Below are 18,021 nucleotides of genomic sequence, written 5' to 3'. Positions count from 1 at the left end.
TGTGGCTCCAAAATCTGTAGTCCTCTCCATCAAAGTGAGGGGGCTTGCCAAGTGGAATGGGGAGCAATTGAGCATTTGAACTATGCGGGATGCGCGAATAATCGAAAGAAAAGTTTGAGTTAACCGTCTTTCGTCTATCGTGGTCGTCGTCTTCCTTTTGGGAGGAGGAAGATTCGTCGCTGTCGTAGTAGACAATTTCCTTGATGCGCCTTGTCTTCTTCTTCCTCCCGTCTTTTCTTTTGTGGCCCGAGCCTGAGTCGGTGGGCTTGTCATCATTGGGCTCGTTTACGAAGGTCTCCTTCTCCTTGTCATTGATCACCATCCCCTTGCCCTTAGGATCCATCTCTTCGGGCGGTTAGTCCCTTTCTTGAAGAGAACGGCTCTGATACCAATTGAGAGCACCTAGAGGGGGGGTGAATAGGTGATCCTGTAGAACTTAAAAACTTAAGCCACAAAACTTTGATTAAGCGTTAGCACAGTTAATGCCAAGTGACTAGAGAGAAGATCTTGCATAATACGATAACCACAAGGAATTCAACACAGAGAAGACACAGTGGTTTATCCCGTGGTTCGGCCAAGTACAAAACTTGCCTACTCCACGTTGTGGCGTCCCGACGGATGAGAGTTGCACTCAACTCCTCTCAAGCGATCCAATGATCAACTTGAATACCACAGTGTTATGCTTTTCTTTTCTTATCGCGTTCGCGAGGAATCTCCACAACTTGGAGCCGTTGAGAACACACACGGCCAAGAATCGAGCTCAAAAGACTATCTCAAAGTTCTCACTAGAACGGAGCTCGAATCACTAAGAATGACAAACGAATGCGCAAAGACTGAGTGTGGATGATCAAGAATGCTCTAAGGTTGCTTGGGATTTCCCTCCATGCGCATAGGGGTCCCTTTTATAGCCCCAAGGCAGCTAGGAGCCGTTGAGAACAAATCTGGAAGGCCATCCTTGCCTTCTGTCGTCGGGCGCACCGGACAGTCCGGTGCACACCGGACAGTGTCTGGTGCCCGATTTCCTTCCTTAAATGGCGAAACCGACCGTTGGCAGACTTGGAGCCGTTGGCGCACCGGACATGTCCGGTGCACACCGGACAGTCCGGTGCACACCGGACAGTCCGGTGCCCCCTTCTAGCCATTGGCCCGGCCACGTGTCCCGCGCAGATCGCGCGGCCGACCGTTGGCCCGGCCGACCGTTGGCTCACCGGACAGTCCGGTGCACACCGGACAGTCCGGTGAATTTTAGTCGTACGCTGTCGGCGAATTCCCGAGAGCGGCCACTTCGCGCCGTGGTGCACCGGACAGTGTCCGGTGCGCCAGACTGAGTTGAGTCTTGGCTGTACACAGCCAAGCCTTTTTCACCTCTTTTCTTTTATTCTTCTTTCTGTTTCTAACACTTAGACAAGTATATTAGTACACAAAACCAATGTACTAAGGCTTAGAAACATACCTTTACTCTTGATTTGTACTTTGTCCATCCATGAGCATAAATTCACATTTAAGCACTTGTGTTGGCACTCAATCACCAAAATACTTAGAAATGGCCCAAGGGCACATTTCCCTTTCAAGGATGCTATGAGGGAGCAGCAAGAAAGGTTTCGTGAAGAGCTGCAGCAACAACAAATGACATTCCTCTAATAGCAATCAGAATACATGGTTGCTTACAACGCACAGGCGCAACAAGCAATGAACGTGAGTGTCTTATTTATTCTCAACACGGTCGATATTGGTCCTATAACTAATATATTGTATTTGCAACAGTCTTGGTTTCTAGAGCACGCACAGCAGCAACCATTTATTTGTTTTCCCTCAATTTCAGCCATCGATGCCTCAGTGGGGATTACATGTTCCGCCACTTCCACCTCAGGTGCTTCAATTTAGTTAAGACTTGTTGTTTGTATTAACCTTTCAAATCTTGACTAAACTTAATTTTGTAGGGATCCAGGGTCATGGGTCACAACACGCCACCACTGGTGATACCAGCACTAGGAGGAGCTTATGCAGGGGAGGGAGCTACTACAGGAGAGGTTAGTTTGACAAACAATTTGTTTGAATAGTGTTCATGTAAACACTGTCGTTATTAATGTCTTCTTTTTTCTTTAGAATCCAAACTCGTTACACGACTTCGTCAATGAGATTTTCGCTTCTGGAGGTAGTGGTCACAACTCCAACGACCCCGATATGTGATGGTTTGAGTTTTGTGCCGAATTGTGAGTTTGTTTTATGTTGTAATGGACTATTTGTGAATTGTGATGTTGTATTTGTGAACTGTGATGTGGTGAACCATTTCTGAACTGTGAAATTGATTTTGGTGAACTTCAATGTGGTTGTGAAGAAGTGTGATACTATGTGTTAAATTTGTGTAATTCTGGAATTAATATTTCTGTCATTTTATTGTGATTATATTGTTGATGAAATTGCTATTTTTTGCATTTCTTCAAATAAAATTCTCTGAAATTGTTAATTTTCGGCGGCCATTATTTTCGGCGGCAGCGTCTGGCCGCCGAAAATTAACAATTATTTTCGGCGGCTGGTTTGTTGGCCGCCGAAAATAAGCTATTTTCGGCGGCCAGGTGTCAGCCGCCAAAAATAATGGATTATTTTCGGCTCATTTTTTCTGCCAGTCAGAGACCGATGAAAATAGGACTAAAGCCGCCGAAAATAAGCTATTTTTTGCGGCAAAGGCCTTATTTTCGACGGCCTCAGAGTCATGCCGCCGAAAATGACTGTACCTGTTGTAGTGGTTCTTTTATAATTAATGATGCACAATGAATAATCAATTTATGAGGATTTTAAAGTGATTATTATAAGACCTTTTTGAGAACCATAATGGTTTGCATTTATTAGAGAATGCTATGAATTTTTATCTTCTTCCCAAACGTATCATTTAGACTATTTCAAGCACAGAAATGAAGGTTAGAAGAAACAAATGAAAATTGATGCTTAGTATTGGTTTCAAAATTTGTTATTCATTTTCTGAAATTTGCCATCGTTGTATGTTTGGTTGATTTTAAATATAATTTCCTATTTATTATTATTTTTAAATATAGTGTTTTAATTAGTTAATTTTTAACACGTGCGTGTGGCACCTGCAACTTCACTACAATACACTATCCTTTTATAGAATTAACTTGTTTTATTTGAGATATTGATTAATATTCGCTATATATTTACCATTATTTATTTTTTTATCGATGACAAAGCATAGGTACAATCGTACAACCTTATATATCTTTTAAGATATGTAAACATCTACTTTTAGTGATGCTAACAAAAATATAAAATAACAATTAGTGTTTTGTATATTATATTGATTCCATAGTAACGTACATGCATATAACTTAACTAATATGTATGGAGAATCGTGTAGAGACAGATTCTTCGTGAAGAGCTCTTGTATTTTTTTCAATTAAGCCCTAGAGACCCCTCAATAGACCCTATATTAAGAGCATGTACAACCCTAAGGCTGTCTCCAGCAACGTCCCCTAAATTTCGTCCCCTAAAGGAATATTCCCTGTACTTTACAGGACACTCTAAAAGATTCTGTCCTCTATATATTCTGTGTCTCCAGCAACGTCCCCTAAATTCGATCCCCTAAAGCTACAGTGATAACAGAATTCCTTTTTCCATTTCTTTTTTTGTTTTCTTTGATTTGTACCCATTTCATCAAATTGTAAGGATGATAAAAATAATGTATTCAATAATTTTACAAATAATAATCTAAAAATGGTTCTTTCATAATTTTGAATTGTAACAAAAAATAACATTACATTTTAATGATTTCTGTAATTGTTGTTCACAAACGTGTCACCGTATTTAAATTGTACGAAAATATGATTAGAAATTGTCATGCTTCCACCGTAAGCCACGACACTTATTCAAGAAGCCATCCACTTGCTTCGGCTGCACGACAAGACTATGGCTTCTCTCCGAAGCGTATCCCTTCTATAAATACTCACTACCTCAAGACTTCACTCACACTTCGCATACACTCCTCCACAACAATGAACCCGTTCGTAGATTCCAATATTTTTGTTCGCATGGCGCAAGACATGGAAGATGAAGACCATGACCTCGAGGTTGCGACGTACCAACATCGTAGGCGTCGTGCACTTAACGAGCGACGGTATGCTGGTTCCATTCCCGGTCGTGTTCGAATCCATCGTGACCATATCAGCGGTGATGCAAGAATCCGAGCCGACTACTTTTGCGCGCAACCGGTGTACACGGATGCACAATTTCGGAGGAGGTATGTTTTTTGTTACGCACATCTATTCACGTCCATAGTACGTACTTCACACTTGTACTGAAATATAGGTTTATCCAATATAGGTTTCGCATGCGTCGCCATGTGTTTGAGCGTCTCGTTCTTGCTGTGCAACAAGTGGATCCGTACTTCGTTCAACGTCCAAACTGTGCCAGTGAGCTAGGCCTATCTGCCCTTCAGAAAGTTGTTGCTGCCGTACGTATCCTTGCATACGGTGTTCCTGCGGATGCCGTTGACGAGTACGTACGAATTGGAGAATCTACAGCACATGAGGCTTTGAAACACTTTTGCACTGCCATACAAACTGCTTTTGGGGGGTACTATCTTAGGAAACCTACTCCTGCTGATATCGCTAGGCTTCTCCATGTTGGAGAATCACGCGGCTTTCCTGGTATGCTTGGTAGTGTCGATTGCATGCATTGGGAGTGGCGTAACTGCCCAACTGCATGGAAGGGGATGTTTACCGGTCGTGGTAAACACCCTACAATGATCCTCGAAGCTGTTGCCTCATATGACTTATGGATTTGGCATGCATACTTCGGCATGCCAGGTAGCTGTAACGACATCAATGTTCTTCAGCGTTCTAACTTGTTCGATTCGCATCTTCATGGTGATAGTCCACCAGTGAGTTTCTCCGTCAATGGACACACCTACAACATGGGATATTACCTAGCAGATGGTATTTATCCGGACTGGCCAGCGTTTGTGAAGACAATCCGTCATCCGTATGATGTGAGGACCCAACATTTTGCCACTGTTCAAGAGTCTGCTAGAAAAGACATTGAACGAACATTTGGAGTACTACAGAAGCGATGGGCCATAGTTCGTGGTCCTGCATATGGTTGGTCTCCACAACACATTGGAGATATCATGAAAACATGCATCATATTGCACAACATGATCGTAGAAGATGAAGGACCTTCGTCTATGAACACAAGCTTTGACAACATCGGAGTTCTGGCGGATACTAGTCATGGTTCATTTTCCGAGCGCAATGAGTATATCAACAACAGGTACGACCAACTACATGATCCAGTCAAATATAATCAATTGCAGGTTGATCTAATCCACCACCACTGGGCGCGGCTTGGATCGGGAGCTGCTTAAGTATGAAGTTTATGTCTCCCATGTGTTAACTATGTTTGTCATTGTCTAGTCTAGTGTGCTATGTCGTGAAGCTATGGTAATCCGAAGGTAGTATGTGTTAAGTAACAAGTTTGTCATGTCGTCTGTTCCGTTATTCCGAAGCTACTATGTGTTAAGTACGATGCAGTTTATGTTTGTACTATGTTTGTAGTAATCCGAAGCTGGCGAATGTGTAATGCTATAATTCAGGAATGATATAAGAAGTCCACTATTATTAAGCAACATGATTCAGTTCTAATATGACAGAACATAAATTGGTCAAGTTCAGAAACATTAAATAGTTCTCGAAAACAAATAAGAGTACTTCCTCAACGAGTTTAATGAACATTCACTTGCTTGACGACGAGCTTCCAGTTACCCTAGCCAGAATCTCCTGTTGTTTTGCCTCGTAGTACTGGCGAAGAAGGGGGTTACATTTTGTCAAATCCATGCTCAATATGAGAACCTCCTGTTCCGTGTCCTCCTTCACCTTTTGTCGTTCCATCTTCATCTTCTCTAAGTTTAGCTTCTTCCTCTCCAATATTAGTTTCTGCCTCACCTGTTTTTTCATGAACTCCAACTTCTTCTCCTCAGTTGAAGCTACTGATTTGTAGACAGATAACCGTTCCAAAGAGAGCTCACCCATTCGTGTTAGGTACTCCGAATCAGTGGATGATGTGTTTTCTGATCTTTGCTTCTTTGCCTTTTCCTTTGCTGAATCACGACCAAGCGGCCTTTTGGAAGTAAAGCTTGAAGGAGCTGATTCTTCAGCAGCGTCACAGTCAATAGTATTTGATTGGGTAGCAATTGGGTTGGGTGGAGGATTTTGAGTGCTCATGTGCTGGTCCATCCATTTAGGTTGATCCTTCAATATGGACCAGCAATGTAAGAAATGGAAGGGCTTCTTTTCAACAGCAGCAAAACGAGTAGCCGCAAGCGAAGTCTGCAAAACAAAATAAGTTGGTTGTGTCGAAGCTTGTTCTCAACATTTACTTACAAAAGGCTGTTAGCTTCTTGTCAACATTTACGTACCTTATCTGCATCAGTCATGCCACTTGGGTTTTGTCGAAGCACAGCCATCATGTATCCAGAAAAGGTAGAACATTGAGTTTTGATACTGTCCCACCTGCTCATGAGAGATTTCGTAGACCTCTCTGGCATTGATCCTCTACGAGAGTTGTATGCCTCTGTAATCCGATTCCAAAATCCTTGACGCTTCTGACCAGTGTTCACAATCGGATCACAACTGACAGCCAACCAAGCTTGACACACCCTCATATCCTCCTCAGACGTGAAATTGGCTAGCTTTGTGCGTTGAGGAGGCTTCTTGACTGGAGGTGGTGCTGGTGAGGCCTGGGCTGGTATATCAGGCGCAGGAGGAAGTGCAGTGTTGTCAAACTGAGTGCCATCATCCTCGGATAGGAAGCTGCCATATTGTGCCATAACTTGGTTCCAATCCGTACCCATGCTGTACATTCAAGGAAGTCACGTAAGAACCATGTCAAATGAAAGCACAACCATGTCAATGTTAACAGGACAGACACAAGAAACTCAGAAATGTTGCACACTAGATATATTGCAGACTTCATAACATTTTACAGACCACGTTAACATAAACATGTCATGAACATCGCGTCCGGATAGTTTTCGACAACATAAACATGACATCCAGTAAACCACTGACTTGTGACACACATCTGTTGTCTTCACATACAAAAGAGTACTTCGACTCACATAAACCTAACACATACACATATTCCTTAGGTGCATGCTAATCTAGTAGGGATAGGTGTCGTCGGTGGAGTAGTCGCGTCCATCGTCGTAGCCGACGATATCGTCAGGATTCAACTCTGAATCATAATCAAGCAGAAGCTCATCCTCTGTTTCTGATGATGAGGCAATAGGAGAAGGGGCCATGTGCTCCATCTCCCAGTCTTTTTCCAGAGCTAGGTGATCAAGGTCCTTGGCGAGGTCCTCGATCTGAACTAAAGCACGATTCATTTCATTGAGGACTGGTCCGCTAACAGGTTGGAAGGCACCGTGGACGACATCGACGATGTCGGCACAACGCTGCTCCACTACTTTGATTAAATGACCCAGTGCTCTTCGGAGCTTTGCGTTCTCCGAATCCATGGTCTACATAAAACATATGGTTCTGTTAATATATGTGGACCTAGTATCGTGCTTTAGTTGACCTAGTATCGGTAGTAGGCAGTTGAAATGAGCACATGAGTAATGAACATGAATTATGAAGATAAAATCATCATTCAGTGTGTCAAACGAATTGCCCAAGGCATTGTGAATACACCTGGATTCGTAAATGAAACAAAGCTTGTACCAGAAAGATATTTCGTTAATCTGAACATCAATTTTGAAGAGATAGCATAATGCTCATGATTCAGTCTGTCTAAAACAGTCCCCTTGTATTTGTACATACACATCGATCAATACAACAGACAATTGTTGTACCACAATAAAATTTTGTGTAATGGGAACCAAATGTATGAACAGAAAACATAATGGTCAAGGAATCCTACATCCATCGAATGTATAACCCTAAATCCGTAACCCTAGATGTGGACGAGTTCTACCATTTGAAGTACTAGAATCATAGAAAGCAAAATCGATCTTCAATGTTTACCTTTTTTTCTTCGGATCTGGACCACCTGACCTAATGGACGACGATGAAGAAGGTGGCGTCGAGATGCGCTTGCGTTTCTCCCCAGCTTCCTTCGTCGGCTCCGTCGATCTTCTCAACTTCTTGGCGATGGCGGTTCGACGGCGACGAACACCCACGGAACCACCCGCTCCTTGGATCTTTGAGTCGTCGGCGCCGACCTCCTTGCCTCCAACCACCGCGAGCGGTCCGCCTCCGGACCCGCTCGAGCACGGCCTCTTCGAGCCCAGCTTGGGCGGCGCCGCCGATGAGCAGCGCCGCGAGCCCCCCTCGCCGACTTCGATGGAAGTCGCCAGCGACGGCACAACAGTGGCTACGGATTTTTCACCACCGCGCGAGCCCGAGCCCGAACACGGATACCGGACGTCTGGATTTCTCCACATCTAGCGTGCGTCTGGCGTCCTCTAAAATTTAGAGTGCGATATAGAGTACGTTGCTGGGCGCGTTGGGGACGTGTCTGAACCCTATATTAAGGGTACCGGACGGTTTACCGTCCCTTGCTGGACACAGTCTAAGACCATAGAACAGTTTCCCAAGTATAAGAGACAACTAAAAACTATATGATACAACCTTAAGCTCTTGGATCATAAATGCAGGTAAGAGACAATATGTATGAAAAAATGTAGAGATAGGCTCTTCACGAAGAGTCAACCTATTGTATTTTTTCAATTAGGGTTTTTTAAGCTGGTGCCCTCAGTTTTGTTGGTGTCCTCATTTTTACCCTTGGTTGTATTTTTTGCTCAGTTTTTAACCCTAGAGACCTCTATTGATGGGTTGTACATGCCCTTAGACTATTCTTAATAGTTGTTTCATAGTGATTTCATGCAGATTTAATAGTGTATCACATAAAAAATTATGTCGTTGCATAACATTTAAGAGGATTAAATTTTATAGAATGAAATTAATTTTATGGAGATAAAACCATGTCAACTTGTTTTCAATATCTTGAAAACTGTGTGAAATCTCTGTTGAGAGTGATTTATTTTATCTTCACATATTTTACTTATTTCTATTAGTTATTGGTTCTTGAGTTGCAATATGTAATTGATATTTTAGTCTATAAAATATTACTCCCTCCGTCCCAAAATAGTTGTTGTTTTAGCTCTTAGTTTTTATGTCTATATTCAAATTGATGATGATGAATCTAGACACATATACAAACACATGCTTTAAGAATTATGGGTGTATTGGTTTGTGGAGTCACCTTATGCTTCATCAGGTCATGCATCATGAGTTCATCCCATAAATTTTGGTGGCATCAACTTATTCCTCGTGGATATAGTAATTATTAGCTTATAATAAATGGTGTGGCGATGGATTAACTCTTTCTATTCTACAAACTAAGGGGGTGTTTGGTTTATAGGGACTAAACTTTAGTCCCTTCACTTTATTCTATTTTAGTTTATAAATTGTTAAATAAGGAAACTAAAATAGAGTTTTAGTTTCTATATTTAGTAATTTAGGGACTAAAATAGAATAAAATGGAGGGACTAAAAATTAGTCCCTAGAAACCAAACACCCTCTAAATTAAAAGAAGTGGGGAGTGACGAAAATGAATCACCTCATTTTTTCAAACCAAATTTATCCTATATGAACCTACTAAATCTCTGAAAAGACTAATATTTTGAAATAGACGGAGTAATTTCTATTGGTCCTTAAGTAGTGAAGTGAAATTTTGGATTGAGAAACAGCTCGTGAAGTCCGTTGTCTTGGAACCCAACACAGCTTAAATTGATGTGACAATGTTGGAAAGATTGCTATCAAGCCTGTAGTCTAGAGACCCGACACGGCTCGAACTGTCGCGTCGCCGCGTCGGTCTAGAGAACGCGAAGCGCCTCGCCGACGCCGACCGCCGCTCCCCACCAACAGTTCAACACCAAGCCGGTCCACCCTTGCAACTGCGCCATGCCTTCCCCCTCCAACTCCCACTCTTCGTCCTCCAACTCCAGCGACCGCGACGATGACGGCGGCGGTGGTGGAAACGGCCGCTCGTGGGCCGCGGCTGAGCGCGTCGCCTCGTATCTCCGGAACCATAAGTCGGTCCACGCCGTTTGCGAGAAGCTCGGCGTCGACACCAAGGCATTCACCCCGATCCCCGCCGGCGACCGACGCGCGTGCTCGCCCCCACCCGCTGGATCCATCTGCGTGTACGCGGACGCGCTGGAAGCCGGGATGCGCGTCCCGCTCGACCCCTTCTTCTGCGAGCTGCTCTCGCACTTCGGTGTCGCCCCGAGCCAGCTCGCGCCCAATTGCTGGCGCATCATGGCGGCCTTCCTCGCGCTCTCCCGCTCCGCCGGCGTGCACCCGCCATCGGTCCCCGTTTTCCTGCACTTCTTCGCGCTGCGCGTGCTGAAGGTTAAGGGCCTCTACTGTTTCGCCCCGAAGGACACCGCTGGGATAGATCCATCAACCTATTCCATGATGCAGAACATGCGGGCAGAGAAGGCAGCCGCCGAAGCGGCGGAAGCAGCCAAGGTCGCCGCGAAGAGTGAACCTGGCTGCAGCGCGTCGCCGGGCTGGACGCCGTTGTCCGGGAAGAAGAGGCCGGCGGAAGACAACACAAGGGAGGCCACTGGTCACGGGTCGGCGTCTGTCCCGCCCGGCTTCTCCACGCGCCAAAAACGAAAGCTGCAGCACGCACCGGACAGACATGACGGCGACACGGTCGAGTGGGAGGCGGCGCGGCAGCTTCTGCAGGGCGTCATCACGCCGGCGCGGGAGCGCGCGTTCTTGATGGCGGATCCCTTCAGCGTCATCGCGACAAGCTACATCGCGACGCTCCAGGTCCGATTCTGATCCTTGGCGCCGCCGCAGCATATATGGCGGCGCATCGCGGCGTGGGTGCACGTACGTACTTATGTCGCTCGCTGCGTCGGCGCGCAATGCAGGCGGCGAACTACGCGACGTTCTCGTTGGGGCACGCACTGAAGCTCCATGAGGAGCTGGAGAAGGCCAAGGCCGAGCTCGCGGAGGCGAAGAAGACGACGGAGGCCGAGCTGAAGAGCGCCAAGGAGGCGGCGGTGCAGGAGTTCCTGGGCTCCGAGGAGCACGAGCGCCGGCTGGTGGAGGAGGCGCTCAAGGGGTACGAGCGGGGCTTGGAGGACATGAAGCGCGTCGCGCTGCGGCTCCGCCCTGACGTCGACGCGGCTCAGCTGTTCGTGCCTCCTGGCGGGTTTCAGTAGCTGTGCCGTTTTCAGCCATAGTGAAACTTGTGTAAAATTCTACAGTAGCTAGCAGGCTCCCTTCCACGATTAGTTCATCTTGATCCACCTTGATATGGTGATGATCTGTTTTGAACCAAATGGCCGTTCTGGTTCGTTCGGTTAGAGGTGGACAAGCCCTGAGGAAGTTCAATTCCATGGTGTGGCTCTGTAACTATACTAGTGCTTGTTGTTGTGACCTAAGACCGCCCCCAGTACCTGCCTCGCCTCCGGTACCCGTACGATAGTACAAAATATTGTTCTATACTTTATAATATTTATAGAGTTAAGTTTAAATGTGAAGATGGATAAACTGCTAGAGATAATTTAAGTTTTCGGGCACCACGACATCTCTGAAGAGTGAGATGATATCACTCATCTTTTTTACAATGTCTCAAGGGGATACTATTTATAGTTGTTTGTGGACTTTAGGTTGGTTCCAGCCCCCTCGATTATATCTACCGTCACATTGCTATCAGTCGATCTATATCTATTATCATTAAATCTTATCTATCGTGATGCACTCGTCAATAGATCCAACGATAATAGATCCAACAATGCTACCGTACACAAGCTTGTGTACGGAGGATGTGTAGGGAGGATGTGCACTTCTGTTGGTGGTAAAAGAGAAACCGTTGTGGTTGATTGAAGTTCTAAGAATGAAATAAGGGGAGTGCTCATCCAACCTCTTCAAAAATTTAGGCGTGTTTAGCATGGCTTTAGAGCAAAACTTTAAGGAGGAGCTGGTCAGAGCATTCCAAACACTCTAACTCCACAGTTATAAACTCTATGGAGTTTTTAGAGCTACGGTATAATTTTGTGGAGTACCTCTTTTACTGCTTCAAAAACTCTAAAAAAGCAAGCTAGTTATGAAGTTTGGAGTTATTTACCCGTCATTGCCACCGATTATAAGAACCAATTTAAACTCTGGAGCAGAGTTGCTCCACCTAGAGTTTCGGAGTAGAGCTGCTCTTGGATGGAGCAGAGTCATTGCCAAACACACCCTTAAAGAGAGAAGCTCCTTCACATGTGGTACCATTGACGACGAAAATAGAGTGACGAGTAGACGTACAGGTTATTGAAGTAGTCTTGTATCGAGCGATCATATACATAGTGTTGGTTGATGTATCTTCAACATTGTCTTGGTTGCCTCCTCGACGTGGAAGACGACTAGCTCCAATAAGGAACTCTAAAGGGTTCTGTACCCTAAATTTAGAGGATGAGATCGTCCTCTACTTCCTCCAACAACGTCCTCTAAACGGTCCTCTAAATTTAGAGAACTCTGTTGGATCCTCTATATATGGAGTTTCTCTAAACGGTTCTCTATTCATTTGAATACTTTAAACAACCGATTTAACAAAACTAAAATATGTACAATACATCTATGAGTATGATAAATACGTATGTACAAAAATTAAAAATTAAAAATATCTCTAATATAGGTATTTGTGTATAGAGGGCATGATTTATAGAACGTTGTTAGAGAAAGGAGATATAAAGGATAAAATCTTTTAGAGGAGACTGTAAAGAACGGATATAGAGGATGAATATACAGAACATTACTGGAGACAGTCTTAGGACAATCTCTGAAGCCTACTACATTATTTGATCCAGCAACTCAATCACCTTGTCTTCGTCTTTCGATAATGCTGATGTCCAAACTGGACAATAACAATGCTTTACTAGAATGAAATAAGGGTGAGAAGGGTAATGATACAAAGATTTTTCGCAATGATAGGTGGCAATTTTCTGTTCTGCAATAAAATATCTGAAACAAACAATGATGCCAACATATAAACACTTTTAACCTGGGAGGCTCACAGCTTGCGAGCTCAGAAGATTTATATGCACACACTGTTATAATATATTGGTAAAAAGAACATTAGTCCTTTCCCACTATCACTGACGCCACCTGCACGTCCACATTTACAAACGAGGTGAAGTGTGGGGAAACATGGAAGAAAATAGAAGGATAAACAGCCTTGAGATCGCAAAGATCTCAATTACTAACTGTCAAGTATATCGAACTCCGAATCTTCAATGACATCCCACGATTCCTTCTTTGACAGCGATGCAGGTGGAGTTGGCTGCGGAGGTCGGCGGCTGTAATCGGCGGACGAAGCAGGTTTTCGTCTGACTGAATCCCGGCGCACCGAGGAGCTAGCGTAGGGAAGGTTCCTCCGGTCAGAGAGGAGTGAATCCATGTATTTGTCCATGACAACAACGTTGGCACTATCAACGTCACTCAGCTCCTCGCTACTGAGGTACCTTTTACCTTCTCTGAAGGATTCCACATCTGAAGGTATTTCAGACCACTGATCCATGCTTTCTTCAGATTTTGACTTTGCAAATACCCATTGGTCAATGCTTCGCTCAGATCTTGTCTTGGGGAAAGCACGACCATCCGAAGATTGGTACCCTTCTTGGTTGCTTTTCACACTTTCTATCTCACAGACGTGAGGTGGAGAATCAGACTCTATCTCATTGTTGTGATGTACAGAATTTGGCACGCTCCGGATATCTTCCTGCACAAATAAATAGTAATATAAGATAAATAAAGACACTATATCGGATCATACGACACAACTTAATTTATTAGTTCAGTTTTTTTCAGAGGTGCTGCTTTATGGAGAAGCTTAAAGATGATCTTATTGAACCCAAGGATCATCGGCAACATACTTAGCACTTTAGTGGCAGTCGACATTAGGGGAAATGGGAAAAGTGCCTACACAAGATAGTCAATAGCATCTAATAACAGTAAAAAAATGGAACTCTAGACATTATTGGCAAAAATGTGCATTGTGCCTGGTTGATGCCTGGCATGGGGACTGCCGGCCAGGCAGCTTGAATGCTTGATCAACCCCAGGCGTTGGAAATTCGACCCCTGTGAATGCAGGCCAGCAAACAAACAACTAAACAAGCGCGTTGGAAATTCAACACCTGTGAATGCAGGCCAGCAAGCAAATAAGCCGTACCAACATAGTAAACCCACAGGATGTAAAGTAGGGACCAATTTAGTAATCTGACAAAATTCAATATTCAATGCTGGTCTTGCATACAGGCACTGATGAGAGATGACTATCATATGCAAACATTATCCCGTCACAAAAACAAGTTTGGGACAATATTTAGTCAAACCTTTAAAAGTGCAAACATCAATAAATTCTAAATTATTTTGTTTCAAAACCGTGTAAGTTTATGATGTAGAATTGTATTGCAAATACTTGCTAATTAAATCTCATTAAGTTCAAGAATTTTGAGAATATATTCTAGAAAATTTCAGTGGTCAAAAGATATATCTCAAATGTGTATAAAATTCTGGTACAAATTCACACTTCACCTAATTATACCAGTTCCTGTAAAGAAAAATTCTATACATTTAATTACATTTCTGTTTTATTCCTAATGCATACGGAAGATTAAGAATTTCAGCTGCAAACTCTGGTGCAATCCATGTTTTTATAAGGCAACAATACATTCTGTATGCAAATATAATGGAGCACAAATATATTAGAATGACTACAACGGGATTCACATTTCCAGTAGGTTCAGCAACATTATTTCAGTGCACACTATATATTTTAGCACAGCTATAACAAAAACATTTATACAATTTATGAAGTAACTCATGTTATCAATATCTGGCTGCTGACCTATTTTGTAACCTTGAAATCCAAGTATTTGCTTGCTGAAATAAGATGACATTTGATTGATGACACAAACTATTATTTAGACACTGATACTGCTTGTGTCAGTTCTATACTTCTATAATGCATAAATAGAATCCATTGCTAAATGAATCACACCAATGTATGATCAAATCTTTGCAACCCAACTAGAAGCTGAAGTGCTAAAGCTAAACGATTAGAAACCCGGCACTCAAGGGATATGCAAACTGTTTGTGCAGTCCAACCTAGTATGCTTCCAGAATTCATAGTGCTACATATGATGACTTGTAATGCCATGAATGTGATTTGTAAGTCAACAGAATTCGCTGAAAAGAGTTCTTCCAGTAATTTATGCCTCTCTAGAAGTTCAGTTTTTCTGTAATAATATCAACTACTCCCCTCATTCTAAAATATAAGATGTTTTGGCTTTTCTAGGTACATAGTTTTTGCTATGTACTTAGATATACACGGTGTCCAGATACATAGTTAAAGCAGCGTATTTAGGAAAAAACCAAACATTTTATAATTTGGAACGGAGGGAGTAGCGATTTAGAAAATGCAGTGTTTTCAACATTATTTGATGTAGGGCATTGTATTAAGACGAAGACCATCTCACACAGGTCGAGAAAACACCCTAACCCCTGTCCCATCCATACACAGTGGCACCATAGCCCATGTGAGAACGGCCGCGACCGGGGCCAGGCCTTAGACCTGTGCTTTGGCATGGGACAAGCGAAGGGATTTTTTTTAACCATAGCCTAAAATTCGCTCCACGGGGAGTTGAACTCATGACCTGAGGAGTGCTAATCAAATCAACTAACCAACTCAGCTAGAGGCCCTTTCGCTAATAATAAGGGCGTACCCAGTGCCGTAGGCTTCCCGCACTGTGCGGGGTCTGGGGAAGGGTATCTTTAAGCGCCAAGCCTTACCCGCATAATATGCAGAGGCTGGGGCTCGAACCCGGGACCTTCCGGTTACAGACGGTAGGCTCTACCGCTGCACCAGGCCCGCCCTTCGCCCTTTCGCTAATAATAACTAGTATAAATATATTCGTGCTAACAGGCTATGCTCCGTTGACATCTCAGTTTCAAAACCACAGACGTTTCATTCAAACTAAAAATAGTATATAAAATCTGGTCTACCATCAAAATTCAAATGTATGCTACAAGAGAGTGATACACAGAAAATGAACATACCTCAGAACTATGCTCATTTATGTTTGACTCAAGCAACCTAAAGTAAATCTTCCAGAATATGTCTTCATCCATGTAAGAAGGACAGAGCCTACCCCGTAGAGATGCTAAATCTGGGACAAGTTTTTCAATGGATTCCATATGATCTCTTTGGATACCAGAAATTACAGAACCTGCAAAAGAATAAAACAACATCATGATACCACTAAAGTAGTCACAAAAAAGGACATTACTAAAAGTAAAGACAAAAATGCATAGCACAGAAGAATAAAAACACAAATAATACTTCCTAAACAGGAGCTAAGCAAAACAACCCACAGTAATATGTATTTTCAAGATTTCAAATGCATGATCATGCCAGACATATTTGACCCAGGAAGTACGGAAGGAAAACTAGAACCAGTATTGCACAGAAAAAGGCAACGCATCTTTGTCATCTGTTTTCAAACGTCAACGAATTTACTAAATATAGTTGCTTATGTAAAAAAAGTACCTCTTACAGCTTTAAAGCAGTAAAGCATTCTTCAAAATCCATAAATGCATCTCATTTATACCAACCAACTCTTGTATGTATTTAATATAATATGAAGTCAAATCTATAATAGCGAACACCACATGGAAAATGGAACAGAAGTACAAAACGAAATCATGACTTCATGAGACCTGTACTCAGCAGCAATACAGCCTTAACAGCATACAGAACGAGCTCATGTCTTCCAAACATAGTAGTACATAAGAGTTCCTCCAGTTTGTTTCAGCCTATTCCAGGCAACCTCACAGCCAATCAAATGAGCTTAAACCCCAAATATCACACTCTGGTAACTGTAAAAACCCGAAATCAAAGCTGAAAACATTGACTCGTCCTCTGATCATCCCATCTATCAATACTCTCAAAAGTCATGAACTTGTTGCACAAGCACTCGCATGCCATTATCCCATGACCCAGCTTCCACAACAGTAATCTTAAACATCCCAGAGTACTATTAGGTAATAGGGTACCTAATTGAGTTCTATCTTCTCTCAATTCCACTAAAATTTACTGGTACTAACAAGTATAACAACTCCCATAACCAGCGACCTTTACACCCACCCCAGGGAACCACTCCACAGGAAGCATCAGCCACCAGCACAGGCGCAATCTGCGTAGGCAGATGCCAATATTTGCAGAAGTAGCAAACAATCGCAGTCGTGTTGGTGCCAGAGCCGAGAAGAGATAATTACCCTCATCTAGGGCGAGCACGGGGAAGTCGATCCACGCCTCGGGCCGCGCGGCGAGGGCACGCGCTGCTCCCACGACATCATCTGCGATCTGGTCGGCAGCAGCAGGAGGAGGCGGACGCGGGGACGGGGACGAGGCGGCCTGCTGTGACTCGAGCGCGTCGGGGGCGGGGTGGTCGGGCGCCGGCGAGGAGCGGGAGAAGCCGCCGCGGAAGGAGCCGCCGATCTCGGCGAGGTCGGAGAGGATGCCCGCGAGGAGCGACGGTGACGGCGGCGCGGCGGGGTGCGGGGACGGGGAGCGGCGCGGGCGGCGGCGGCCCGTGGGGGTGGGTGGCGGGGAGTCGGTGTGGGCCGGGTTGAGGAGCGGGTGCAGGAAGCAGGCGATGTCGAGCAGGTGGCGCCCCAGCTCGGATAGGTCGTCGCGGACGCCGCGCAGCCCGCGCGCCATCCGCCCCCTTCGCCGGCCGACTCGCCTCGCGCTCGCTTTCGCGATTGCTTTTGCGGCCTCGCGGTGCGGGGGGTTGCTTCCCCCTTTGCTTTCGCTGGGGGGCCTTGCCTTGGCGACTTGGCGTGGTGTGGGTGGGGTGAAGTGACGTGGGCTTGGTGGGGGAGGCAATGATTGGGACTTGCGGCAGCAGGAAGAGGGTGGCGGTCTGGCGGACTCGGGAGG

At 44.3% G+C, this 18,021-nt stretch overlaps 3 protein-coding genes across 3 annotated transcripts; 2 read left to right on the top strand and 1 right to left on the bottom strand.

Annotated features, from left to right (window-relative positions):
* The first annotated feature begins 3,902 nt into the window (after positions 1-3,902).
* On the top strand, positions 3,903-5,905 carry LOC103638006 (protein ALP1-like). The gene is made up of 2 exons (XM_008661003.3): positions 3,903-4,252; positions 4,336-5,905. Exons 1-2 carry the CDS (start codon positions 4,008-4,010, stop codon positions 5,375-5,377), a joined length of 1,287 nt encoding a protein of 428 aa, XP_008659225.2. The 5' UTR covers positions 3,903-4,007; the 3' UTR covers positions 5,378-5,905.
* Positions 5,906-9,937: 4,032 nt separating this feature from the next.
* Positions 9,938-11,423, top strand: LOC100273837 (uncharacterized). Its single transcript, NM_001148236.1, has 2 exons — positions 9,938-10,856; positions 10,961-11,423. The coding sequence occupies exons 1-2, from the start codon at positions 9,978-9,980 to the stop codon at positions 11,252-11,254; spliced, it is 1,173 nt and encodes a 390-aa protein (NP_001141708.1). The 5' UTR covers positions 9,938-9,977; the 3' UTR covers positions 11,255-11,423.
* A 1,678-nt stretch (positions 11,424-13,101) lies between these two features.
* Positions 13,102-17,876, bottom strand: LOC100272474 (uncharacterized). The gene is made up of 3 exons (NM_001146946.1): positions 17,355-17,876; positions 16,137-16,306; positions 13,102-13,797 (listed from the first exon to the last, which is right to left on the bottom strand). The coding sequence occupies exons 1-3, from the start codon at positions 17,797-17,799 to the stop codon at positions 13,279-13,281; spliced, it is 1,134 nt and encodes a 377-aa protein (NP_001140418.1). The 5' UTR covers positions 17,800-17,876; the 3' UTR covers positions 13,102-13,278.
* Between the last annotated feature and the right edge of the window lie 145 nt (positions 17,877-18,021).

Source organism: Zea mays, chromosome 9, assembly GCF_902167145.1.
Source record: "Zea mays cultivar B73 chromosome 9, Zm-B73-REFERENCE-NAM-5.0, whole genome shotgun sequence".
NCBI lineage: Eukaryota > Viridiplantae > Streptophyta > Magnoliopsida > Poales > Poaceae > Zea > Zea mays.
This window is presented reverse-complemented; position numbering and strand designations above follow the sequence as displayed.

What these genes read in the sequence shown, in the direction of transcription:
- LOC100272474 (NM_001146946.1), bottom strand. Translation starts at nt 17,799, where the DNA reads ATGGCGCGCGGGCTGCGCGGCGTCCGCGACGACCTATCCGAGCTGGGG. An exon ending in CGTGCTCGCCCTAGATGAGG is followed by an intron (nt 16,307 to 17,354) that starts GTAATTATCTCT and finishes ATTCTTTTGCAG; the next exon opens with GTTCTGTAATTTCTGGTATC. An exon ending in TAAATGAGCATAGTTCTGAG is followed by an intron (nt 13,798 to 16,136) that starts GTATGTTCATTT and finishes TTATTTGTGCAG; the next exon opens with GAAGATATCCGGAGCGTGCC.
- LOC103638006 (XM_008661003.3), top strand. Translation starts at nt 4,008, where the DNA reads ATGAACCCGTTCGTAGATTCCAATATTTTTGTTCGCATGGCGCAAGAC. An exon ending in GATGCACAATTTCGGAGGAG is followed by an intron (nt 4,253 to 4,335) that starts GTATGTTTTTTG and finishes TATCCAATATAG; the next exon opens with GTTTCGCATGCGTCGCCATG.
- LOC100273837 (NM_001148236.1), top strand. Translation starts at nt 9,978, where the DNA reads ATGCCTTCCCCCTCCAACTCCCACTCTTCGTCCTCCAACTCCAGCGAC. An exon ending in GCTACATCGCGACGCTCCAG is followed by an intron (nt 10,857 to 10,960) that starts GTCCGATTCTGA and finishes CGCGCAATGCAG; the next exon opens with GCGGCGAACTACGCGACGTT.